Source organism: Pyrgilauda ruficollis, unplaced genomic scaffold (genome assembly GCF_017590135.1).
Source record: "Pyrgilauda ruficollis isolate IOZ18807 unplaced genomic scaffold, ASM1759013v1 scaffold15, whole genome shotgun sequence".
Lineage (NCBI taxonomy): Eukaryota > Metazoa > Chordata > Aves > Passeriformes > Passeridae > Pyrgilauda > Pyrgilauda ruficollis.
The window spans coordinates 8417027-8440887 of record NW_024513654.1 but is presented as its reverse complement, the minus strand read 5'-3'; the positions used below and the strand labels follow the sequence as shown (position 1 = coordinate 8440887).

Genomic DNA, 23861 nt, shown 5'->3' with positions numbered 1-23861 from the left:
ACACTTTCCTTACAGCTCTCCACCTAAGAAATTTGTTTTGAGGGATTTGACAATCTTGCAGATAAAGTGACTGCTTGCTACACTTAACTGATCATGCTCCCTCACGGCCGGCCGGCGTTTCCTCGCTGCACTTAGTAATACCTGCGCAACCTGGCTTGGAGTAGCATTGTCATTGATTTCCAAAGTAACTGCTTTTTAGCTCTTGTGAACAGACATACCTGCGTGGGGGGGGCGGGCGGGGGGGGGAGAAAGTCTTTTCCCCACTCCCTGGAAGGATGATGGTAAAGTGCTATATTGGAAAAGACAGGAGGCTTCTCTAAATTTTGATAACTGCAGCCGACAATTTAGAAATAAGACACTTCTCACAGCCAACATGACAGTGGATTTTGAGCATTCAGAAAACACCAGGCCAAAAAACTGGAGACATCTTGATCTTTTAAGACAGCTTTTCCAGTACTTTAAGTGAAGGGGGGGGGGAGCGGGGAAAGAAAAAGAGGGAGAAAAGCTGCAAGGAAAATAATACAAAGCCAGCACAATTGGCATCTAGACAGTAAAGAAAAAAAGTTTTTGAGGTTAACAGAAGGAAAGACAAAGCTGTTATGTACCCGAGGGATGCAATTTTAGTGGGAATGGAAGATTTGAGTGGTAAAGGAGGAGCGCTTGCCTCTGGGTTCTCTCTCTTCCAGCAGTTCGGCTGCTGGCATCTCAATTTGAATTGCTGGGTGAGTAGCACTTTCTGCGTGCGCGCTTTCCGTCTTGACCATTGAACTTCTGATGTGACTTCTCTCCCTCTCCTCCTCTCTCCCTCTCCTTCCCTTTCTTCCTGTGTGGAATCAAAAAAAAAAAAAATGGGGAGGGGGGAGAGCGTGAGAAACCAAGCAAGCATCTCCAGCTGTGACCTTTGTTAGCTACATTGTTTTTATTTATTTATTTTATGGTAATCGTCTTTTTTAGTAGGGGCAAGCGCGACTTTTCGATGCCGCTAAATTTGACAGCAGTGGCGAGGAGCGAGCGGCAGAGCCGCTGTCGCGACACAATGGTGCAGCGGGACAGTTGTTGCACTCCTGCTCTGCGCCCTTCCCTCCGCCCGGGCTTGGGGGGGCGGGAGGGGGAAAGGGATTTTTTTCCTCGTGCATCCAGGGTGGGATCGGGGTGTGTTGGCGGGGCGGTGTTTCAGAGCCCGGTGTGCAGCCGGTTTCGGGGGCTGATTCCTGGCTGCTGAACAATGGTTACCAGCGAGGGAGAAGTGTGCGCGCGTGTAGAGCTGTGTTACATCTGCAGTCAGGCACTCACACAGTGACCATGACATCACTAGCTTTTCTTCTCTTTTTTTCCTTTGGGGCGGAGGGGGCCACTTCAAAGCTTTCTTCAGTTCAGTACGATATTTCCTAAACTCTGAAACCATGAAGGTAAAAATGTTTGGGTATTGGGGTCTTTTTCTTAAAGGAAGAAAAGTTGGTTTGTAGCAGGGCACATCCGTTACAGTTAAGGGGGTTTGGAGATGGAATGGTTTAACTCTTGTCATACACGAAACGAGATTTTTTGTTTTAATTATTAAAAATAGTACATAGTACTATTTGTTGGGTGCTTTTGATCCTGTGTTTGGTTGACAGTTAAATTTTCTGAGTTCTTCAGAAAGCTCAGCTGTAATGTGAAAGGGGAAAATTTTAGGGACACTGCATAAGAATTATTTTACCCAGGGATAAAGGAATATGAAAAATAAGACTGAATGCTTATAAATATGAGGTAACACATGTTTTAATTCAGTGGTCCTGTGTTTGCTGTCAGAAGTCCATGAGACTTTCTTTCTCCTATTATTATATATTGCAGAAAGTAAAGCTACCCCTCAGCTTGTTTTGTGTATTACCTGTACTTGCAAGCAGAAAATAGAAACTTATTGGAGAATTCTGCAATGCATCACATTTTCACTGTTGGTTTTGTGGAAGTCTTGAGTTTCTGCTGTTTCCTTTTCTAACTCTGCCAGACTTGCTTACAGAGTCACTCTGTCTAGGAGGAGGATTTCTATCACTTCAGTACTCTGTGGTACCTTTGCCTGATTAGCTTAGTTGATTTATTTGCCTTTTCTAATATAAAAAAAAGGGATAAATTTCTGTTGTATTTGTCTAAAATTAATTAATCTAAAAGGACAGTTATTTAGATGTGTCTTCTTTCACTGCGTGTTGTTGCATATGCAGGTTTTACAAGATTGGAGATCTCACAAGCATTTTACCTTTAGAGGATTTTTTTTTTACTGGGACTTGGGGCAAAAGGCCTGACAGCACTGTGTAAATGTGTCTGTTACTTTTCTTCTGAAATACTTGCAAGCTGTTTCAGTTCTGATGTGCATTTAACATAACATTTTTACGGAAACTGTTTTGAATTTATGCAAGAAATAATTGGTCTGATTTACTTAATTGCATCACTTAATTGTGCAGCATGTAATGTTTTTAGCATATAAAAAATGAAAACAGTTTTTAGAGCCTTGTTATTTGTTAAGGAATTTAATATACATTTGCTACATGTGTTGCATATCGGTGTTGAGCACAGTCCGCTGTGATGCTGCATTTTAAAAAGCTGTACTAAAAACTTGCCATCATATCTTAAGGCATGTATGTGCATGGTAGTTTTTTAATAATGCTGTTATTACTGAAATTACCAAGTACAAGAAGGTATAGGCATACATGCTAATTTTCTTTCATTACTTGCAGTTTTTTAACAGCCTCACATTTAAGTTCTTGCTATAGACAGAAATCACAGATACCCTAATAAAAATCAGGAGCTGTTTCTTCTACAGTATATATGTCTGTCTAGTGCTGAAATAAGTGGTTTATAAGCAAGAATTAAAGCTGTTTATAATGATGCATTTCAGAGAATGTTGGGCAGTAAATCAAATTGCATGACTAGGTATTCACACAAAAGCATGGAGCAAGGTCTGTCAGGGCAATTATGAGCACTATTTTGCTTTATTTGCTTTTTTTCTCTGCTCTCATCTTCTCTTAATATTTGTGCTTGTGTTATTGCTCTATGCCTCTCCCCTTCCTACCCTATTTGTGTTCAGGACCATTTCCCAAAGACCTGCTTTGGTTTCACCCATCTCTTTGCTTAGTGGTTGTTCATCCAGCTCACCTTGTACTGGTATGGCTTAGCAAAAAGGTATTTTTCAGTTTTAATGTAATATATGCCAAGTGTTTTTGCTTTTTTGCATTGTTAGAATGAACGAAGGCTTGCCTGCTCTGCAGACATGGTATCTGTCTAGTAATTAAAATTAAACAAAGTATGCAGAGAAAGCACCGAGTATTTGTCACATTGGGGAAGAAACTGACTCTCCTTTTGAAATGGAAGAAATAAATATGGTGCTTTATTACCTGAAACTTGAAGGGACTGAGCACTACCCTGTCCTATTGGTATGGGAAAGTCCACCTGTTGATCAAATAATCTCTAATGTTGATACTCAGTGCAAGGCTTGCCTGGATACTTGCAGGCCGCAGTTCTGGGCTATAGATGATGTAACTGATGTGTGAATTCACATGCCGAGGTGAGGCAGAGCAGGTGAGCAGAGTGCTTTCTCTTTATCAGTGAAGCCTTAAGAGAATAAGTAAGGTAAAATCTAACTGCTGTAAATGTAATTCCAGTGTTGCTGAAGGATCTCAAATGATGCACTTGTGTAGCAGGTGTTAGTTTGGGTCTGACCTGACATTAAAGTAACACCACATTGTCCAAGACTACAGCACTTGTATTTAAAACCCCAAGTTTCTTTCTTTTACTAGAAAAAAAAAAAAAAGAAAAACCCCACTGCAAATACCAAAATACCATAGCAGTAAACTTACAGCCCACAACAGCTTTGAAAGCAGAGTGTGAGCACACTTAATAATGTTTTACTAGTAGTGTGTTTTATCCTCCTGCATCGGAGCTAACAGGCGGTAATTAGATAGCTAAACCCCAGTCCTTCCCCTTGTACACTAGAGGATTTGGTGTATGCTAATTGTCACCAGATCATTTCACATAATTGCCTTTCGGCGAAATTAAGTGGAAATTTCCTGAACATCTTAAATCCTCATTTCCCCACCCCCTCCCCTCAGTACCTTCGCACCCTGACAGGAAGGATGTGGAAAAATGTCAAGCACGGTGGCTTAGCTCTCCAGTATTCAGGGGACACTTCATCTGAGTTAAAAGGGGGAAAAACCAAAATTATTCTTTTCATGAATGAATTGCTGGACACTTAGAGCCGGGAAGCTGATTTTGTTGTTTTGTCTGAGAGACTGCTAATAGACCATGGGGTTTTATTGAAAGCCAGCAGTTCTTGCAGGAGCAGGTAGGCACTTGCTGGCCTGGGAAGTGGTTGGGGGAAAGGGGAAGAAATAGAAGGCTGCAAAATTGTGTTTGTGTCACCATTTTTTTAAAAAACTTACATATTAAGGGTAGGGCAGTGGGGGTTGTTACATGGATTTTGGGGTTATTTTTTAAGGCTCTGCCTGGGGAGGGTATTGTCCCAGCACACGGTTGTCAGTGCTCCTGTTATCATTTGTGTGAAAGAAGAAAATGAGCCTTTTTTTAGCAGGGTGAGTTGTGATTATCAATGGAGGCCTTGTCTCATACCACAATGGGCAGTTAGCTTAGGGCAGGACCTTAGGCAGGAATCAGCTACATTAAACTGAGAAAGGGCTCAGGCCACTCTATCAGCCATAAAGGAGCAAGGGGAAGTAGTTTTCAGGAATGCTTAGTCAGGTGTGAAAGCATCCTTAAAAAAATAAATTGTGACTTCACTAGCGAAACAGGGCCGGGTAAAATTAAATCTTTGATATTTTTCAGGAAATGGCTTCATCACTTGTGTTGAATTTTTATGCTTGGGAAGGGGATGAGTACCAAGTTACATTTAGCTGGTGGATTTGGTTGGCTTTAGCTTCTCAGTTAACCTAAATTGTATGCAATTTCCTTGGTGTAGTTTGGGGTGCCACCCAGAGTGGCTACTGATGTGGGTGATCCCCAGACCTGCAGTGGTGCTTACAGATGCTCTGCTTTGGGTGGTGGTGACTCTGTTGGAAGTGGAAAAAAGAGTTTCAATATATGCAGCAATATTTTGGGATTTGCCTTTACTTGCAACTTAATTTCCTGATTTTTGTGGGGCATCAGGGTGGTGAGGGGGTGAAAAAGAAACTCCTTTTATGAGCATCTTTGGAACTGCAGAGCAGTTCGGGAGCATCTGTTAGCATTTCACTGGCCACGGACAGAATAACTGCAATAGCACCATCTGGAAAATAGAGAGAAACTGTTTATAAACCTATTTTTTAATGGGAACTGGTATTGAATGGTACTGCTTGCTAAGCTCAGGGAGCATCTCCAGGAGGGCCTGCTAATTCAAGACCACTGTCGACCTGCATCCACCCTGGAGGAGGGTGACAAACCCTCTTCTGTGCTGCTTTTGTTTTACTGTATTGTATTGGCTCATAAAAGCACTTTCAGGGCCCATCTTTCTTCAGCAGAAAAGGAGAGCAGTGGGGAAGAGGAGGACATGGCAAAAAGACAGGCGGAGCTCTAGCTCCATTTGTTTTCAGTGTCTCGTGATTAATAGGTTTTAAGGAGGAAGGAGAGCTCTCATTCCTCTGATAGTGGAGGAAGGGGCCAGGGCTCTGGGTGCAAGCACCTGCTCAGTCCCTCCCGGTCGTGGGTGGTTGAGGGGCGCCTGGTGGGCTGCAGCACCTCCCTGCCTCACAGGGCTTGAAGGGCATTTCAAAGGACACCCAGCTCAGGGAAAGGGGTGCAGCTACATGGGCTATGCTGGCAGCTGCTGGAGTTTCAGGCTGGGTTGGTGCAGGAGCCTCCCCCTGCCCTTGGGATGCACTGGAAAGGAGTCAGAGGCTGGAGGCTTTGGCTGCTGACACGGCATGATGGCTTGTTTTCAGCCTGGGTGGCTTTTTGTGCAGACCTGCCTTTACTAACCCCACATTATCCTGGTGAGGACATCCTCTGGTGTCTCTGGCATGGTTTTTTCTGACTTGGAGTTGATATGATACCGTGGTTTTATTACCAAAGCCAAACAAACCATGAATTTGCAAATAGAAATTGCAGTCGTAAACTCTTCCTGTTTACAGGTTGGTTTCTCTTTGTGTGCTCAACAATACAGTGTTTCATCTTGTGCAAGTCCTATGTTGCTTTCAGAGACTTAGGAACTATTGATTTATACAGCATGTATTAACTTCTTCAATAAATAGGGAGTATTCATCAGTGGGGTGTATTAAATTGGGCTGTATATGCATAGAAGCATCTTTCATCCTGTTAATGAAATGTCCTTACCATGCAACAAAGACTAATACGCAGCAATTTATACACACAATCCCCTGCAGTTTAAATCTGAAGTTCAGATAGGTTTTTTTGTTCCCTAAAGGCACCTATCAGAACTTAGTCGAAATGGATCTCAGTACTCCTTTCAAACATTTATCAGTCCAAAATTTGTTGTGGTTTTGGTGTGGGAATTTTTTTCATTCTAGAGCTCCATTATTGTTTAAACTGATCTGTGTTTAAGCACTCCCAGAAGCATTTCATATTCATATAGAGAGGTTTAGTACTAGAGCCCCTATGGGGACAATTTCTTCTGGTTGCTTCAGACAGCAGTTGTCAAGAAAAGCAAACTTCTCTTGTCTTTTTGCAGTTCTTTACCATGCCCTCTAACCTAGCACATGAGACCTCAGCTTTCAATGGAGAGGGGTGATTTATCAGCAGAGGGCTTGGTACTTCTTAGGTGCTGGGATTTGTCTTCAGAAATCTCCACTCGTTGCAGTCCTGTTAGCACATGGCCTGATGCTAATCTGTGTGTACCAGTGCAGCTCCCTTTCCCATGCCTGACAGAGCCATAAATGGAGCTCTTCAACTTGCCAGAGAAACGCCTGCATCTCACAACGGCTCTTAGCTTAAAAGTGCCCTTGATAAAGTGCTCACAAATGTATATTGGAGAATATTGCCTTTTGCAGGGGGATGTCTAAAGTCATCTAATGGGTGTCTCCTATTGATGGCTTCTGTGGTTTACCTTTCATTGCCAGTGGATGGGGTTAGGACCACACTTGTTACTCAGGAAGAGCTCCCATTGACTTCAAAGGAAGATGCATCTGCAGGATTAATCCTGCTCTTTCCCAGATAGTACTTTAGTTTTCTTTTCCAAGGAAGCTTAGTTAACTTCAGGAATGGTACTTTTAAAGAGCAGCTTGTTTAGCATATTATGCATGTTTAGCTTGGCTTGCAAATTGTGTGTTCTGAGGGGAGTTATGGTCCCTTTCCCCAGTGTGTGCTAAACAGTGCAAACCAGAATGGAAACCTGTTCCTGGGTAGTGGTACAGATGCAGACTGACTTCCTGGGAAGTGGATCACACTCCTCTGTCCCAGAGAGCATATTCTGGAGCATGTATATGACAGTTTCTCTCTTTCCCCTCGTACATTCTCCCCCCACCTCTGCCCCAGCATCATCAGAGTGGCAAGAGTATCCTACCAATGTACCATTATATGAGTGATATTTGAGTGCATGGTAGTAACCTGAACAAAAATTGCTTACCAGGGGAAAAATTTGCAGACTTAAGGTTCAAGGTCTTAATTGTGGCTTTTTATTTGTTTTTCCTTTTGCTTTTTATTTGTCTCTGAAACATGTTAAGTGCAATACATCATAATTTAGCAGTTGTTCTGTTTTGTGGAGATATTGTGGGCAGTCTTGGTATATCAAAGCAAGGAGTGGTGGTTTCCCACAGTTTACTTGTAACCCTCTATGGTACATCTGGCTTTGGTGATGGAGCCATGTCAGTCCAGCTTTCCTCTCACATGTTGTTTCTTGTTTGTTGGCTTAAGTCTGACCCTCTAATGTTATTCTACTTATTTTTTAACTAACCAGCTCCAGTTTCTGTGAAAATAAGCTCTCTGTGGAAGACAGCACTTAATGTCTGTCAGGGTCTGGGTGAGGTTTACAATGATGTGAAGATAGAGTTGGGAGAGCACAAAGCTACAGCATGTATTAACTTCTTCAATAAATGAGGCCACACTGTGGGTCACCTAACAGCAGGAGTTCACACAAGTCTTGGCCAGAAAAAATAACTCTTATTGGAAATCATCATTTTTGTGAACCTCATCAACTGGTCATTTGGCTTGTAATGTCATATGTTGTTGAGTAGATGCCTGCTACTTTGTATGGTGTGAAATATAATTTGTTGGGTGAAACCCTTACCAGAGCTTTCATTTACTTCCAAACTGCTTGGGTTGGTTCACTTGAAAGAGAACAGATTTTGGGTTAGAGCATCTCCTTTGGCTTTTTGAACTTGGAGAGCCAAATCCTCATATCTCCTCCTGATGTGAAACCTTCATGGATCAGTGTGGCCAAAAGTTGTCCTTGGCTGTTCAGCTGGCAGATCTGACCCACAACCCAGCCAGCTCAACGTGCTGTTAATCACAGCATTGCCTGTCATGACCACGTTCCTTCCTGCATGGTGGCCACCTGACAGGGGAATCTCCTGTGCCAAGTGCTTGGTGATGGAGAGGAATCATCCCATGTAAGGGTGGCAGAAAGAGACGAACATGGTGAAGAACACAGGAGAAGTTGTGGGAAGCACAAGTACAGCTCTTGGCTGGCTTCTTTTGGATGCACACTTTTTTCTGCAGTTATCAAAGCAGTGAGCCCAAATAGCCACTTATGGCAGGGACTGGGGCTGGGGGAGCCAAAGCATGGTGGAGGGACTTCTTGTTTATTTAGGGAAGACAGATGTTTCTTTTCCTCCTTTCTCCCAGTTTGTCTTCCCTCTTCCTTCCCCACAGTCTAGAAGCTCATTCCCAAAGAATAACTGAATTATTTTTGAAATGCTTTTAAGGGAAGCTCAGAGCATTGGAAGCCAGATGAGATAATAGCAAGAGCTTGTCTAAGGTGGCACAGTGAGGGGGTGTGTGTGTGTTTGGGGGTGCTGGGGAATGAGCAGTGGGCTTGGAGCCATCCTGGAGCAGGAGGGTGAGCAGGAGAGTGCTGGCAGACCCTGAACAGCAGCGGCGCTATCGCGGCCACCGTGGTATCACTACTTTATTTTAATGTGATTCCTTTTACTTGATGTTAATGCAAGTTGTTCCTTACTTAAAGTAATAAAAGGAAATGAAGACACATTCTAAAATGAAACCTGACTCTAATCCATTCATCATCTAATACCAGCCTCTTTATCTTTGCTGGTACCTAATCTGGTTAAATGTCCCTGTTGTAGGATTTTAGTGAAAATCCTCTATGGGGAATAGGGTTTTTTGCAATTGGATTACTCGCAGTAAATGGTCCAGCGGTTCAGCTGGTTTCAGCCTAATTTTTTCTTTGTGATCTTGTAAGGGTAAGTTACAGTTCAGCCTGCCTTTTTCTTTCATTCATTCACTCGTTTTTAATTTTTTTTTTAAATTGTTGTTGAGAAAAATGGTTTTTTTTACCCCCAGAGCTAGGAATGTGATGGGGAAAATCTCATGATATCTACGTGATTATTCCCCCTAGAAGAGTGTTAATTTCAATGGCTTTATCTGGGGGGTTTTGCCATTATTTATATAGCTGAATATTTTAGTAGCCTAATTAATCAGTATCCAGTTTCCATTTATTAGCGCTCTCTGATGAATTGATAATTAATCAGCTCTTCTAAAATATATATATAAAATATGCAGGTGATCGCTTGTCAGCTTAATGCTTGCTGATGAAGGGAATACTCCAGCACTACAAAGGCTTTTTATCTGGAGTATTTGCAATGAGCAGTAAAATGCAGAACTGAGAGTGAGGACAGGAAGGGGAGAGGAAAAGACCTACAGGTCATTGAGCATTTGGGTCTCTTGCTAATTAAATGGGGGACTCTCTCAGCCCCTCACTGAGGAGTCTGCCAGCATCTTGGAGGTGAAGCACAAGATTATAAAATAAAAAGGAAAAATTTTAAAGAATTGCTGTTGCTCCATAGAGGAGCATGACAGGTCAAAAAGATTAAAGAACCTCAACAGCAGGGAAAGTGTGTGAGGAGGTTTTAAGCAAGAGGGTGGGAAAACTGCAAGGGTGATGCCAAGAAGGAATCTGGAAAAGTCTGAGGATCACATCGAAATCCTGGCTACTCAGATTTTTGTGTGTTGTTCCTCATGCTGTAGTGGGGGGATGCCCAGCGCTGCTCTAACAGTGTCAACCTTTTTCTCTTGACAGTCTAACAAAGTGCCAGTTGTGCAGCACCCACACCATGTACACCCTCTTACGCCGCTTATCACATACAGCAATGAGCACTTCACACCAGGAAACCCTCCTCCACACTTACCAGCTGACGTAGACCCCAAAACAGGTAGGTGGGAAGTATTTTGGGGTTTCTTTTCAGAGGGAGTGGGTGGATCTTCCCTTTTTGCGCATTAGGGGTGGGGAGTGTGGGAGAATGGATTTCCCATGCTGGAGCACCAAAGGGGGCATGTAAAATGTCAAACCCAGACAAAATACTTTCTTTTTAAGCCAATTAGGCTTCAGAAGGAAACCCACTGGGTGAATTTTCATAGAGCTTCTGCAGGGTGACACCAGAGTTGCATGTGTGGGGTCTCTTGCAGGTGTGTTTCTGTGCAAGCATGATACCCCACCTGGTAGTTCAATCTACCAGTGCTTGGTTTGCATGCACGACCCAGAGAATTAAACATGTACATTCTGTGATCTGCACTTACAAAATTGCAGCTGGAATTTTAAAGGTGGTGGGTCATGACCAGTTTCAAAATGAATCTCTTTTAATTCCCCAAATCCCATTGTTTCTGTGTCAGGAGTTCAGCCATTTTTCCTCTATAATGTTGAATTTTCATCCACTGTAACTACTTAGCTCCAGCTTTACACTTGCAACTCTTTTCCCCAATGTAAGTCTACCCAGCTCTAAGTTCAGCCTGAAGGGCACTCTGCTTGAATATAGAGCACCACGTAAAATCCTGACTAGATTTATTGGTGTTACAGAGTAGAATTTACATGTTATTCTAACTTTCTAAGAGTCCCTTTTTAACCTGAGGTCCCAAAGAAGTCAAACAGTGTCAATCTTCTTTCTCCAGGCTGCGCTGAGCTCCTAGTGGCAGTGGTCTTGGTTTTGTTAATCCAAACCCCATTTAGTTAATTGGGGAGTTCATCAGAAACAGAATTCATGTCAAAGGAATCACTCTGTGTCAGCCCTAACTTATGCAGATAATTTATCTGGACTCCAGCCCTTGAATGAGACTGTGCATTAGCTGGTTGTCACTCGATATGCTTCAACTGGGGCCCCCTTTTAATTGTGCTTAATGCTGACTTCACATGGCTTGAAAGGAATCCATCTCACCATCCCTGGGTATTGCAAGTGAATGGCATAGTCAACCTCTCATTTAAATAATGGTAGTACAGGGAATAGCTTTTAAATGGTTATCGTAAAACATATGATTAACGTCTGTAGACTGTTTACTTTTCTTCTGTGAACATTCTTTCAAGTGTGCAAATAGCTCACTGGATGGTTAAAGCCCAGTTAATCTGTTTGGGTTTTGTAATGGAGAAAAAGCAATGTCTGCATGAAAATGTCACACAAGGAGATTTAATTTAGAGATTAAAAGCTTCCCAAGTGACTTAAAAAAATAGTTTTTAGCCCTGAATACAGTACCCCTTCTTTTTAATGCTCTCTGTTTTAATTTTGCTTCTGCTGTGTAATTGTGCCCTGGCTTGTTAATTGAAAGACCCAGCTTTGTAACCCTTACTCCTCTGAGTAATTCCTATTTGCTCTCAAGGTAAGGAGTGTTAATATTTAAGGCTTGTTTCTGCTTTCTAAGTAGGAACTGCACCTCATCCAGAGAGAGGAGGGGTGGGCTCTCTGTCCTCCCCTGCACACCTTCAACATCTGCCCCTGGTTTTACCAAGCACTTCCAGGGCCCTCAACTCCACTCCTGGTTTCAGAAAAGTTTTCCTAGGTTTGCTCAAAAGCAAACATCATTTGCAATTTTAACGACTTTTAAACTTGTTCTGGATATTACTTTGGAATAATGCCATGTTATTGAGTACCCAGTCATCACATGGGTAGGGCCTGTGGTCTTTTGGCTGACTTTGAAACTAAAATAACCATGAAATTGTTGCAGGGGCCATCTTTTTGTTGAACATTTAAGAGAATATCTAATACAGCATCACACCAAAATTTTATCTGAGACTGCTAAATTCTAAATAACAAAAATAATTATCTCTGGAGAGGTGACTGAGGGAGTGAATAACATCATTTTTTCTTGTTTAAAAAATGAGAATGTGAAAAAGCCTTGGAAAACCCTAAGTGAAGGCACAAATACTGTAATAAAAGTAAATTGACAGAAATTTAGAAACATATACGTTTTTTCTTTATATTTTATTTATTTCCACATTTCAATACTGATGCTGCTTTTTGTTCCTCTTTTATAGGAATTCCAAGGCCTCCACATCCTCCAGATATATCTCCTTATTATCCATTATCACCAGGCACTGTAGGACAAATCCCCCATCCGCTAGGATGGTTAGTACCACAGTAAGGAGTTCCATTTTTTTAATTTCTTTTTTCTTTTTCTGATGTGTAAAATTTATGTAAAAATGTGTGTGTGTGTGTGTGTGTGCGTGCACATTGCGAAGAGTTTGTTTGGCAGCTGCCACTTCACTGAGTGTTATGAATTTACCCACCTCATGAAGGTTAATTAAGATATATGCCAGGTCATGTGGTCATAAACAAACCTGAGCAGTTGGACACAGCTTTGCATGTCATCCCAACCAGCTGACAGCTTGTGAAACATGAATTTTTAAGCCCTTCTGCAGAAATGTCCTTTTCTTGTTATTGCCCTTACACTGCACTGCATGAGTTTTTCTCAGATTTGGTTTTCTAGGGGCTCAGGGTGGTTCTCACAGATCCTCTGTTTTTTTTGTTTTGTTGGTTTTTTTTTGGTTTTCTTTTTTTTTTTTTTTTTTTTTTTGGGTTTTTTTTTTTTTTTTTTAAAAATTTTGTTTGTTTTTTTTTTTTTTTTGGGTTTTTTTTTTTTTTTTTTAAAAATTTTGTTTGTTTTTTTTTTTTTTTTGGGTTTTTTTTTTTTTTTTTTTTTTTACTAGGGCCATCCTCACTACAAATTTGCAATTTTAAATTTCATTTGCCTTGTCTTTTGAAAACCCTTTTGTTTTTCTAATGAAACAGTAGAGCTTTACATCAGCCATGAGCAGCATTCCTAGCTGAGATGTGGCTGGGCAGTTGGCAATTGGCATCTGAGGAATGGAATTTTAAACAAGTAAAAGGAATTAGTTTACTTCAAAACTGGCTTAGAAAAAAGCAATGGAAAGTTAGTTTCGGGTTTGGTTTTGTTTTCAACTCCTCAGATCCTACTTGCAGAGCCTTGCTGGGTATGAGGCTCCCAGCAGTAACTGAGTCCTTATTTTCTTTTTTTTCTTATGTTGCCATCTCTCAATAGGTTTATAATACGCTTAAGCACTGTATAAGCCTTTTGTGTAGTATATTTGATTTAAATGCTTATAAAATCCATTTGCATTGCTGGATACAACAGTTCTATGCATTATAAATCAAGACTGTTGCCCTGTTTTTCTCACGTAGCAGGCCTCCATTTTGGGGTGATCATCTTTTTTATAGAAGTGAATTACCCAAAGTTCAAGATAGTTTGCTCCTGCTCGAGGTTGTTTGGCCAGCTGTGCTAAAATACCTCTCCAAAAATTCCTCCATGAGGAACTGGAGTTGACAGCCCGAAGGAGAGCAGGGGGTCACTGCATATCCCCAAGTCTTGGGCAAGGAGAGGTGGTAGCATCAGAGGCCTTGGAGGCCTTTCTCAAGCACAAAAGTGTTGATGCAGAAGAGGTGGAGCTTCTGGCCATTTTGCAGGCTGTCCTTCCTTGTGGGTGGTCATGCAGCTATTTTGGGTAGTTGTTCCCCCACCCTGAGGGTGAAGCATGTCCATCACCTCTCTGCTGAATGTTGCTTATCCAGAAGAGCACATCTTGAGCAGAAGAAAAACCCAAGGAATTGCTCCCTGAAATCTGAAATTCCTCCTTGTTTGTGGTGATTTACCTTTTCCAAAGGACACCCTGAACAATTGTAGACTGCATGTGAGCTCCTTAGCTCAAGTTTGCACAGCAACAGCCTCAACATTTCAAACAAATACACTCAGCTAGTGCCGAAAGTCAGTGACATGAAAGACATGAGAGTGAAGGGAAGAAACTCCCCACTGTCCTGACCTATATCCCATTGCTCATGTGTGTCTGTACTGTGCAGACACAGGTTTGTCCTCCTTGCATCTCATGCCATGGCTGCCAAAGTACGTGAACGATGCCACGTGTGGCCAGTTTCACCAGACAGGTGCTAATGACCACCTCTGTCTCTGGAGAACTCTGCCATCCCTGCTGCTTCAGAACAAGTCAACACCATGGTGTGCTTGCCTACCCACAGCTCTTACAGCTTCTCCCAGTGATTTTTTTCAGGGGTGGCATCATCACACTGGCTTTTGCTCTAGGAGAGTAGCATTGCCAACTTCACAGACGTAACCCAAGTTTTTCATTTCACCTCTCCTTGCCTCTTGCACTTCACCATCAACTTCCCAACCCATCTGTCCTCCACTGGCCTGCATATTTCTGGCATAGTACCCACTCCAAAAGCATCCTGCCCAGTCAGATGATGTATTTGAAGGACAGATGAAACGAGCTAGCCAGCACAGACAAACCTCCATCAGAAAAAGTTGTGTGTCTTTCATGAGGATGCTGTTTTGCATGTTGCTGTATTTTTTAATTATTGTAATGAGGTGTGATTGTCTATTGGTTACCCACAATACTTCTTGGGGACTCTCCCCCGGTAACTCTTGTCAACACTTGTTAATCTGACAAAAGGCTACAAATTAAGCTCTGTTAATTTAATGTTTTCTCACCGAGATCTAAATACCGAAAGAGGCCCAAAGCGCAACTGAAGTCCTTTGATTCACTGTACTTTATTTTGGTATAAATTTACATTCATTATTGTTTTCCTTTGGATGTGTAGCCCTCAATTAGTGTGATGGCTCCATTAAAGCAAGCGAGACTTCGCCTTTAATTATTACAACAAAACACCTAGTTTCAGCTTGGGGAGAGGGTCTCTATTGACATAAGCAGAGGTTATAAAATTTAATTAGCCATTCCTATCAGATTTATGGCATTCAAATTGTTCTGTGTTTCTTTCCTTTGATCCTTGCTGTACAATCCCCAAGATTTTTGTTCTGATCAAATGAGAATAAAGCTTACTGTGCAGAGAGAAGTTTTTTGTTGTTCTTTTTTTTTTTTTTTTTTTTAAAGCCCTTTTTTCCTTTCTCTCATTCTCTCTCTCCCTTCTTTTTTGCCAGGCAAGGTCAGCCAGTGTACCCAATCACGACAGGGGGTTTCCGCCACCCTTACCCAACAGCTCTGACCGTCAATGCTTCCATGTCAAGGTGAGTTCAAATACTGAGGTCCTAAATCAAGAGCAAATGTAGCTCCTCCTCCCACTCTCTGTAGGAGAGCATTTCATCTAGGCAGCAGATTCCTGAAAGCACTTCAGTTAAACATCCAACCTGAGCTTTTTGGTGGGATGGAAGAGAGGGTGAGGGCTACCTTCCCGTGTGAGGAGAAGGTGATGTCCTAATGCTGTCATTGGGCCTCAAGAATTTGTCTTAGAGGGAGAGGTGGAGGAGTGAGAAGCCAAACTAAATGAAAGAGCTGGGAGAGTGTAGTGTTGAAAAAGCAGGGATGAGAAGTCGTGATAGCCTTTGCTTCCTTGGTGGCCATCAGTCAGAGCAGCGCTGTGTGCGCGGGAGGGAAGGCTCAGGAGGGAGGAGGACTGCTCTTCAGCAGAGTTGGGAGGAAGGTTATTGTGCTGTGTTTTCCCCTCCCAAAGCTCCAAACACTAATAGTCAACATAAAAGGGCCTGCCTGACCCTCAAAAACCTTAGAAGTATATATTTCTCCCCCTCCCTACCTCCAATTAATTCCATCTAATTTTCCAGGGGCTGCTAGTTTTATTTACAAACTGGTTGGCAGCACTATGTTTAAGTAATCAGTAATTGCTCCTAATGATAGTTTTATTTTCTGTTCATCTGATTTTCAGCCTGGTTAATTAAATCGGTGGAAGTTTAGACTTTCCTGATGGGCTGAAACAGCTAATCCATTTTGATGATGGCACATAATTAAATTAGCATGCATTACATAGCAAGGTTCCACATCTCTTCCCTGCTCTGTCCCTTCCTCTCCATCTCTGCAGTTTAATATGTGAGCGTTGGTGCATAGATGATCTAAGGGGGAAAAGACTGGTGAGGGCTGGGGGGAAGCACACCTCATTGAGAAGTGGAAATCTGTACCTAGGGCTCGTGAATGAATGGGTGGGAAAACATTGTGGTGTGTGCTTTAGATAAGTAAACAAAAAACCTAAAAATTTAAATTAAAATGCTGGCCCAGCAATAGACAACTGGAAAATCAACTTTAAAAAAAATAAGTGTAGTCCCAGAACACAAAAAAAAATACTAGGCTGGGGAGAGAGCTGCAAATTTAAACAATGGTTCCCTCCCCCTATTTAATCTTTTTAATATCTGTAAAAGACTTGCAGGCATGGTGTGAGGCAAAGTAGAGCTTGATTTAGTTTAATTATTATTAGAGAGGCTAGTCATTTGAGGGAGGGGGGAGATGTGGAAGCAGGGGGGGCTATATTCCCAAGATAGACTTTATGAAAGGTATCTAGTTAAAAAGAGTACACAGCAAATTAAATACATTATTGTGGTAATGGGACGACAGAAGTAGAGGTCTATTATACTTATGGCAGTTATAGGAAATGTAGGCTCCTTGCCCTGTTCTAGCACATCCTTTGATATTCATTCCATTCAGCAGCAGGGCCAGGACTTCTCAGAATTAAGTGATGGGTCATTATACTTTAAACACCATGGAGAAGCCTAGATTGGCAATTAAACAGCACTTGCTGACACTCGCTTGTGCCACCCTGTGACCCCCTTTAGATTGAGTTGTTGGAGCTCGGGGCCCTCAGCCTGCTAAATTGGTAGCAGGCACTTCTCCTGACGAGGGCTGGCTCTGAAATCTGCCGGCTTCAAAGGGAGCAAGATCATGTATAAACCATAATGTGGGTGCACCGTGGCTCAAAAAATAAGGCAGGAATAGATGAAATGTTACAAGTGCAAGGGGAAAATGAGAGAATAATGACAAATCTAATGCAACTCAAAGCAGAATTGTTGCACAGAAAAATGCATCCCACTGCTTGTGCATAAAATCAAGGCAGGCAGATGACATCCAGTTAACAGAAACATGTCAACAGTGAAGTAAAGTGAGAGTGAGTAAGAGAGAAGCCCCTGAGACAGCCAGGAACAAAAAATTAGTTGTCCTTAACAAGTTAAGACTCATCATTATATTCTGGCTTGGAGCCATAAAAGGAGACAGTAGTGTATAATGAGCTGCTTAGAATTTTTAGGGTGTTTATTGCAATTCATGGAATACTTGTCTGGAGAAAAAAAAATCTGGTGAATGTCTTAGGCGAAGGTGAGGGGTGTGCACATACACAGGGAGCCTTTCTTTTTGTCTCTGACAGAAGCCCGTACGTGTGCACGTGCTCAGGCACACGTGCAGGGGGGTGAATTGATTTAAGGTGTTTACCCTTTGTTTCAGCCCAGAGACGTCTCCTCTGGTTTCCTGTAGATGGGAGCACCCTCTGTGCTCTCATCTGTGGTTTCATGTGTGTTTTCCTGTGTCAGCCTGGGCTCAGCAGGGGGACAGCCCTTGTCCAGGTGTCTGGTGTGCTCAGGAGATTCCTGGTGGTGCCCATGCTGGCCCTGGGCAACTGCCCTGCAGGGCCCTGCTGCAAACCTTGCCTTTGCCGTGCTGGCTGTGCCTCAACAGTGAAGTCAGCACAGACCTCACCCCTCCATCCACAGTTTTCCAGAGCCTGCCTTCAAAAATAGTTCCCATCTTTGCCTGCATTATGGTATAGATCTTTGGAGCCTGTAGTGCTTCCCAGCCTTTAGTTCCCTAAGCTTAGAAATTACTCTTTATTAGTTTAAGTGTGCTTATGAATAGTTTATAAAAGGTTAATGGGTGACTAATAGTGGTTTTTCATAGATGGTTTAGACTATTAAGGTGGTGTCTTTAACCAGTTACAACTCTTAGTTGTTGCTTGTAGTCTTGCCACACTCATGTTATATGCTTGTAGTATGCCTGTAAGATCTCTTGATCCTTCATTACCCCTCTGTAATATGCCTTTAAGGTAAAATGAGACAGGGCTAACTGAGTGATGGGCAAACAGTGGACCCACTATGAAAAAACAACTGCTGTGAGAGGAAATCAGGAAATAATTTAGCAGAATTACACCAGACAAACACTGCACAGCAGTTAAGTGGTGGCAGTGGAAAATACCTTCTGTAATTGAAATTTCAGGGGAAATTCACTTTTGCTGAATGTAATTACTGAAGTTGGAGTGTAGCCAGGAAGTTAAAAATTAACACCCTTCTCCTGCTCATATTGCCATGTGAGTGGCTGTCTACATGGAAATGAGCAGGCACTCAGCTCTTGGGCTGAGCCCTCATCCCACCAATGGAAGTCCTTGGGATTGTGACAGCAACTTTGGGTTCTGGAGCTTGTTTTTATAGCCCTAAATATAGGAAAGGGTGTGTAAGTCCAATAGGCAGCCTTGTGAATTGGACAGACTCAGTATGAAAAAGTGAATGGTCATTGGTAATGAACACAGCACTTCCTCATGGAGACTGCAACCCTGAAAATAACCACTGAGCTGCAGCTGCCTGTTGGTGAAGGCTGCTGCCTCTGGAGTTTAGAGCCCAGTGAGTAAAGTATCCCAGCTGAGGTCAGTGGAGGCTTTGCCATCCTTTAGGCTTTGACACAATGTGTGCATGCTGTGCTCTGCACTTAGATTTTCTCCCTGCTGGTACATGCCCAGTGCACTTCATGCTGAGTCCTCATGTCAGACCAGCAGAGCTCTTCCTGCCTGCTCTCTGAAGGAAGGCTTTTCATCTCCATCTTCATCCTTCATTGTCCCCTTGTCTCTGGCCTAGCCAGCCCCAGCAGCATTGTCCTCTCTGAAGCACTCAGTCTTGCCTAGGACAATCCCTTGAGAGGATGTGTTTTTATCCCTGTACTTAGACTGCATTCAGCAAGGTCAATTTTTTACCACCACTTTTATTTTTGATCATGTTTGTTAGTTATTTTTAAAAAAAATCCAGCTTATACTGCCAGTTTTTATTTGCATTGTACCATGTTTGAAGGTCCCAGGTGCTGTGTGAACAAATTTTAGATATGTCCAATCAAAATACATACACATGGAAGTAGAGATAGAACAGAAAAACGTAACACAAAGGCCCAGTTTGTGTCTTGCTGATGGTGAGCAGTTCTGTGGCAGAACTGGGACAAGGATGCCAGTCTCCTTTGCAGCCTCGACACTGTCTTCTCTTGTGACCTACCATGAACCAAAGCATATCCTCAAATGTGTGCTTCTCTCCCAGCTACTTTTGTCAGAGAGTGGGAAGGCACTTGGACAACCCACTTGGCGATTTGTGTCCGTGAGTCTTTAGCAGAAGTAGGAATGACCATTTTGCTGCCCATTCTCCTCTTCCCTTGCCATGCCACCTTCCTGCCTCCCTTCTCTCCATGCCTTTGTTCATGAAGAACTGCAGTTCTCTACAACTTGAACAATTTCACATTCTCCCTGTCAGTCCTTGCTCTTCCCACCACTGCCTTCAAAGACAAAATAGTTCTGTCTAATCACCCTGAGTACTACCAGCTGATAGACAAAAGATCCTCAGAGCTTTTAGTGGACAGTGCTCTTGTTCATGAAAGTACTTCTGTGTCATCTTGTGAATGTAGAGAACGTCTGGGCAGTCACAAGGGATGGGATTGTTAAGCTTGGTATTGGAATTTATAAGAGGGGAGAGAAAAAGATAACCCCACTATATTTCTGATGCTTACACACGGCGATATCCATGGTATATCACCCCATTTTAGATCCTGTTGGATGGATAGAAAAAAATTATTGTATATTGGTGATAGAAGAAATAATTATTTATCCCATTGAGTGTTCCATAATCTTGGGTTATTTTACTTGGATCAGATTGTTCAAAATCTGGGATGAGAGTGGGGATTTGCAGTGAGAAAAGCCCATGCCAGATCGCTTTAATTTTGGTGTTTTGAGGAAAGTTACTTCTGAAACATATTTTTAGGCTAGAACCCATTCCCTGGAAACCAGTTGACTTCAGTGGGGAAGGCAGTCAGTCATACTCTGCTTTCCTTATTTACTGCAAAACCTTTCTGAGACTGTTGAGAAACAATGATATAAGTCAATATTGCTTTTGAGAAGTTTGTTCATTTCTGTTAAAATGTAAAAAATCTGAATGATTGTGCCATGTTTGTGCTGTGATCCCCATCAAGCAATTAGATTCATGCAGAAGGATTGCATATCCCTCTGAATCCACTTGCTGGACTGGGATCTGTCCATGTATATGATCATAAACCATAAAGCTGACAACATTTTTTCTGTTTAGAAAGGCTAGACTGTTAAAGCCTTTCTAGGTTACTTAAATAGATCAAAAATTCCACAATCTTCCACCTTCTGTTAAAGCAGTGTGGCTCAGAGATTTATTAGACACAAATAAATATTTTCTTTTTCTCCATCAACAAAATGTAGCTAATGAGGCGTCTATAAGTATTATCAAAAATGCATCTAGAATGTGTTGGCATTAATATTTTATTTTGCTGTCAATATAGAATAAAAGATGTCATCCTAAATTCACAACATGATTCAAAACTATAAAAATTGATTCCTTGGCTGCCACACATAATTTCTCTGCAAAGAAATGGACTGGTGGATTTTGTTTCAGGTAGCTGAAATTCCACCTTCATACAAGTTCATTCAGTTGAATTCGCCTTTTGTTAATGTTAAAAATCATGATGTCTCGTGTCAGTAATGATAATGAAGGGGAAGATTGGCTTTAATGACATTAGAAGAGTCATTATGTTTAATTTATTGCTAATTAATGCTGCCAGCTTTCATATGCTTTGTCTAGTTGTCATGTGCTTGTTATATGCCAGTTGTTTTTTGTTTTTTTTTTTTTTTAATGTGTGTACACATCCCTCCCCATTCATTCATTTTTATTCTGACAATTTACACAGCTTTCTCTCCTCTAGGTTTCCTCCACACATGGTCCCGCCACACCATAGTTTACACACAACTGGAATTCCTCATCCGGCCATAGTCACACCAACAGTCAAACAGGAATCTTCCCAGAGCGACGTCGGCTCACTCCACAGCTCGTAAGTTGTTGCTTCCCCTGTCTTCTCTTTGGGATACTCAGAGCATTCCCTGTGCATGTGTGGCTTGTAAAAAGGCTTGGGTTTGTGATGGTTTTGCTCTGAAATATTTTTTCAATTTTTCTTTTCTGTTATAATTGATTTGAATGTGGTTTAGCTGCCAAAGTGTGTCCAAATGATGGTAGCAGTCTTTGAGTCATTCTATGACATAGGCAAGTAGTTAATAATTTCACCTGTTTCGACAAGGAAATGGAATTTTCTTGATTGAGATTCAAGTTTCTTGACCAGTTTCTCTATTACTCAGTGTCTAGTTTGAAGCCTTGAGATAACAGATACACCACAGGAGACAAAAAACTAAGCATAAATGGCTTCTTCAAAGCTGCAGAGAGCTGGTATCAAGTTTAGGTTTGAACTGACAAGAGCCCATTGATAAAGGGATGTAATTATTTCCTCTACTGTCATGCTCAGGCTCTCCCTGTGAGCCCATTTTTCTGGAGCCCATGTCCTTCCAGGGTTCTTGTAGGGGCTCAGAGGGTACTTGGTGATGTTGCATAAACATGAGGTGAGTTTTCTTGTAATGCTTTTAAGACTGTTGCCATACAGCAGCCAGGGTGAAGGGTCTAGAGAACCTTCTGGTCCTCTTCCTAGAGATTGCTGAGGATTTATGCTAGAGAGATTGAGGGGATTAATTTAATAAAGTCACAAGGGGTTCTCACTGTGAGGTCTCTGTCTGTTGTATCTTTACTCTTCAGAAAACATCAGGACTCCAAAAAAGAAGAAGAGAAAAAGAAGCCACACATAAAGAAACCTCTTAATGCATTTATGTTGTATATGAAGGAAATGAGAGCAAAAGTTGTAGCAGAATGCACATTGAAAGAGAGCGCAGCCATCAACCAAATCCTCGGTCGAAGGGTAGGTAACAAGGGACAAGCACCAGCAGGGCCTGAAACTCGGTGGCATTCACACCTTCTGAATCCCTCTGTTTTTCTGCCATTGTGAAAATGGATAGGGAAATTGCTAAACCAAAGGCCTTGGCTTGTTTTTTAGTTTTCATGGGCACTTCTTGCCAGTGGGGTCATTCATGGGGAAGAGGAGGAGTTAACTAATAGCAGTGTTATATTTCAGTATCATTTCCATGACTGGTTGATGAAAAAATCTTAGATTTTTATTTTGGCCTAAGATAGGCAGAAAAGTGAATGGGGAATGAAAAGCCTTTGAGTAGAGTGCCAGTATCAGCACCTGTGAGAACTAGGAAAGGTGAGGAAGTGCCAGTGTGGGAGACATCTCCAAAGCTGTAACTGAGTTCTGGCTCAGGACAAGTGGTTCAGCTTCTGGACCATATCCCCTGGTGTCTGTTTTTGTTTAGATTTATTAATTCTCCTCTCTCAACAGGAGACAAAAGGGGTTGAGTGTATGTAAATGATTAGTTGTGGTTCAGTTATCTAACTGCAGTTATAATCTAGAGCTGTAAATAAGATATGAATGTCAGCATGCCAGATCATCTGTTTTTATCTCTTTTTTATGAAAATCGATTCTAACTGTATCTATATGTATAAATAACACTCTTTGCTGTTAACATGCTTAAGAAAACCCCCAACCACTAGTGCTTTTTATTTTGTCTTTTTGTCTTTTCTCCACCCCAGTGGCACGCGTTATCCAGAGAAGAGCAAGCGAAATACTATGAACTAGCAAGAAAGGAGCGACAGCTTCACATGCAGCTGTACCCGGGCTGGTCCGCACGGGATAACTATGTAGGTTCCTATTAGGTGGAAACTTGTAGTAGTAGAACCTATAGAAATGTCTGTGTGACCTGCTGAGCTACGACCACACATTGCACACAAGCACTGCGTGGAAAAGCTCAGGACCCCAATCTGGTAACAACAGCAGGCGCTTCCCTCGGCAGTACCGAAACTGCTGGGGGGTGATTCCCACTTGGAAGAGGCTTCCTGGCTGGGACTAGTATGGGGTTGGAATTTGAGGATAACAGTAGAGCTCTGTGGAAAAAGTCTTCCCTTCACTTTTACCAGCATCTAGGAATGCTGTTTGGTTTGCTGGTCATTTCGAATTTCATTTTTTAAAACAAAATTTTAAATGCCCCTTGTATGCTCCTCTCCTTTCCTCCAGAAGAGATAAATAATTAGTGTCTTGTGCTTATCTGTGTGAGAATGTAGTGGAAGGTGGAAGAATGACTTATCCTAGCTTCAGAAAAGGACTGGCAAAACCAAAAGCATTACATTTTTGAAAGTCTTACTCTCAAGTGGGGTTAAATGAATTATTCCACTCTATAGCTGTGTATTTTGTTTATGTTTTCTTTTTCGTGTCCATATTACCTTCCCCCCCTGCCCCCCTCCTAATTTTCTAAAAAGTATATTGGAATTCATGATCAATTCATGGATTGTTTTAAAATTGATTCCTCCCTCTACTTTTCAGAAAGCCTTTTTTTGACCTAAAAGTGGTAGTATTTTTTGTCTGTTTAACAGCATAAGGGCAGCTTTATAACTCCTAGTACTAAATAGCTCTTTCCATGAAGGGTAAGCGGTGCAGATGGTAATAAGTGTTTGCAAGCCTAAGCCCATAAATTCTTGACAGGTTTGTGGAT

General features: G+C 41.9%; 1 protein-coding gene across 10 annotated transcripts in view; it reads left to right on the top strand.

Annotated features, from left to right (window-relative positions):
• TCF7L2 (transcription factor 7 like 2) overlaps positions 1-23861 on the top strand; it is a 174156-nt gene that overhangs the window by 136552 nt on the left and 13743 nt on the right. For 5 of the 10 annotated variants that reach the window (XM_041461371.1, XM_041461361.1, XM_041461365.1 and 2 more), the window contains exons 5-10: positions 10169-10301; positions 12389-12491; positions 15319-15405; positions 21140-21265; positions 22015-22174; positions 22906-23013. In XM_041461371.1, coding sequence (XP_041317305.1) covers positions 10169-10301; positions 12389-12491; positions 15319-15405; positions 21140-21265; positions 22015-22174; positions 22906-23013 — 717 coding nt within the window. Of the gene's footprint in view, positions 1-10168; positions 10302-12388; positions 12492-15318; positions 15406-21124; positions 21266-22014; positions 22175-22905; positions 23014-23861 lie in introns of all 10 variants that reach the window. The other 5 variants (XM_041461364.1, XM_041461367.1, XM_041461366.1 and 2 more) reach the window with 2 other exon arrangements.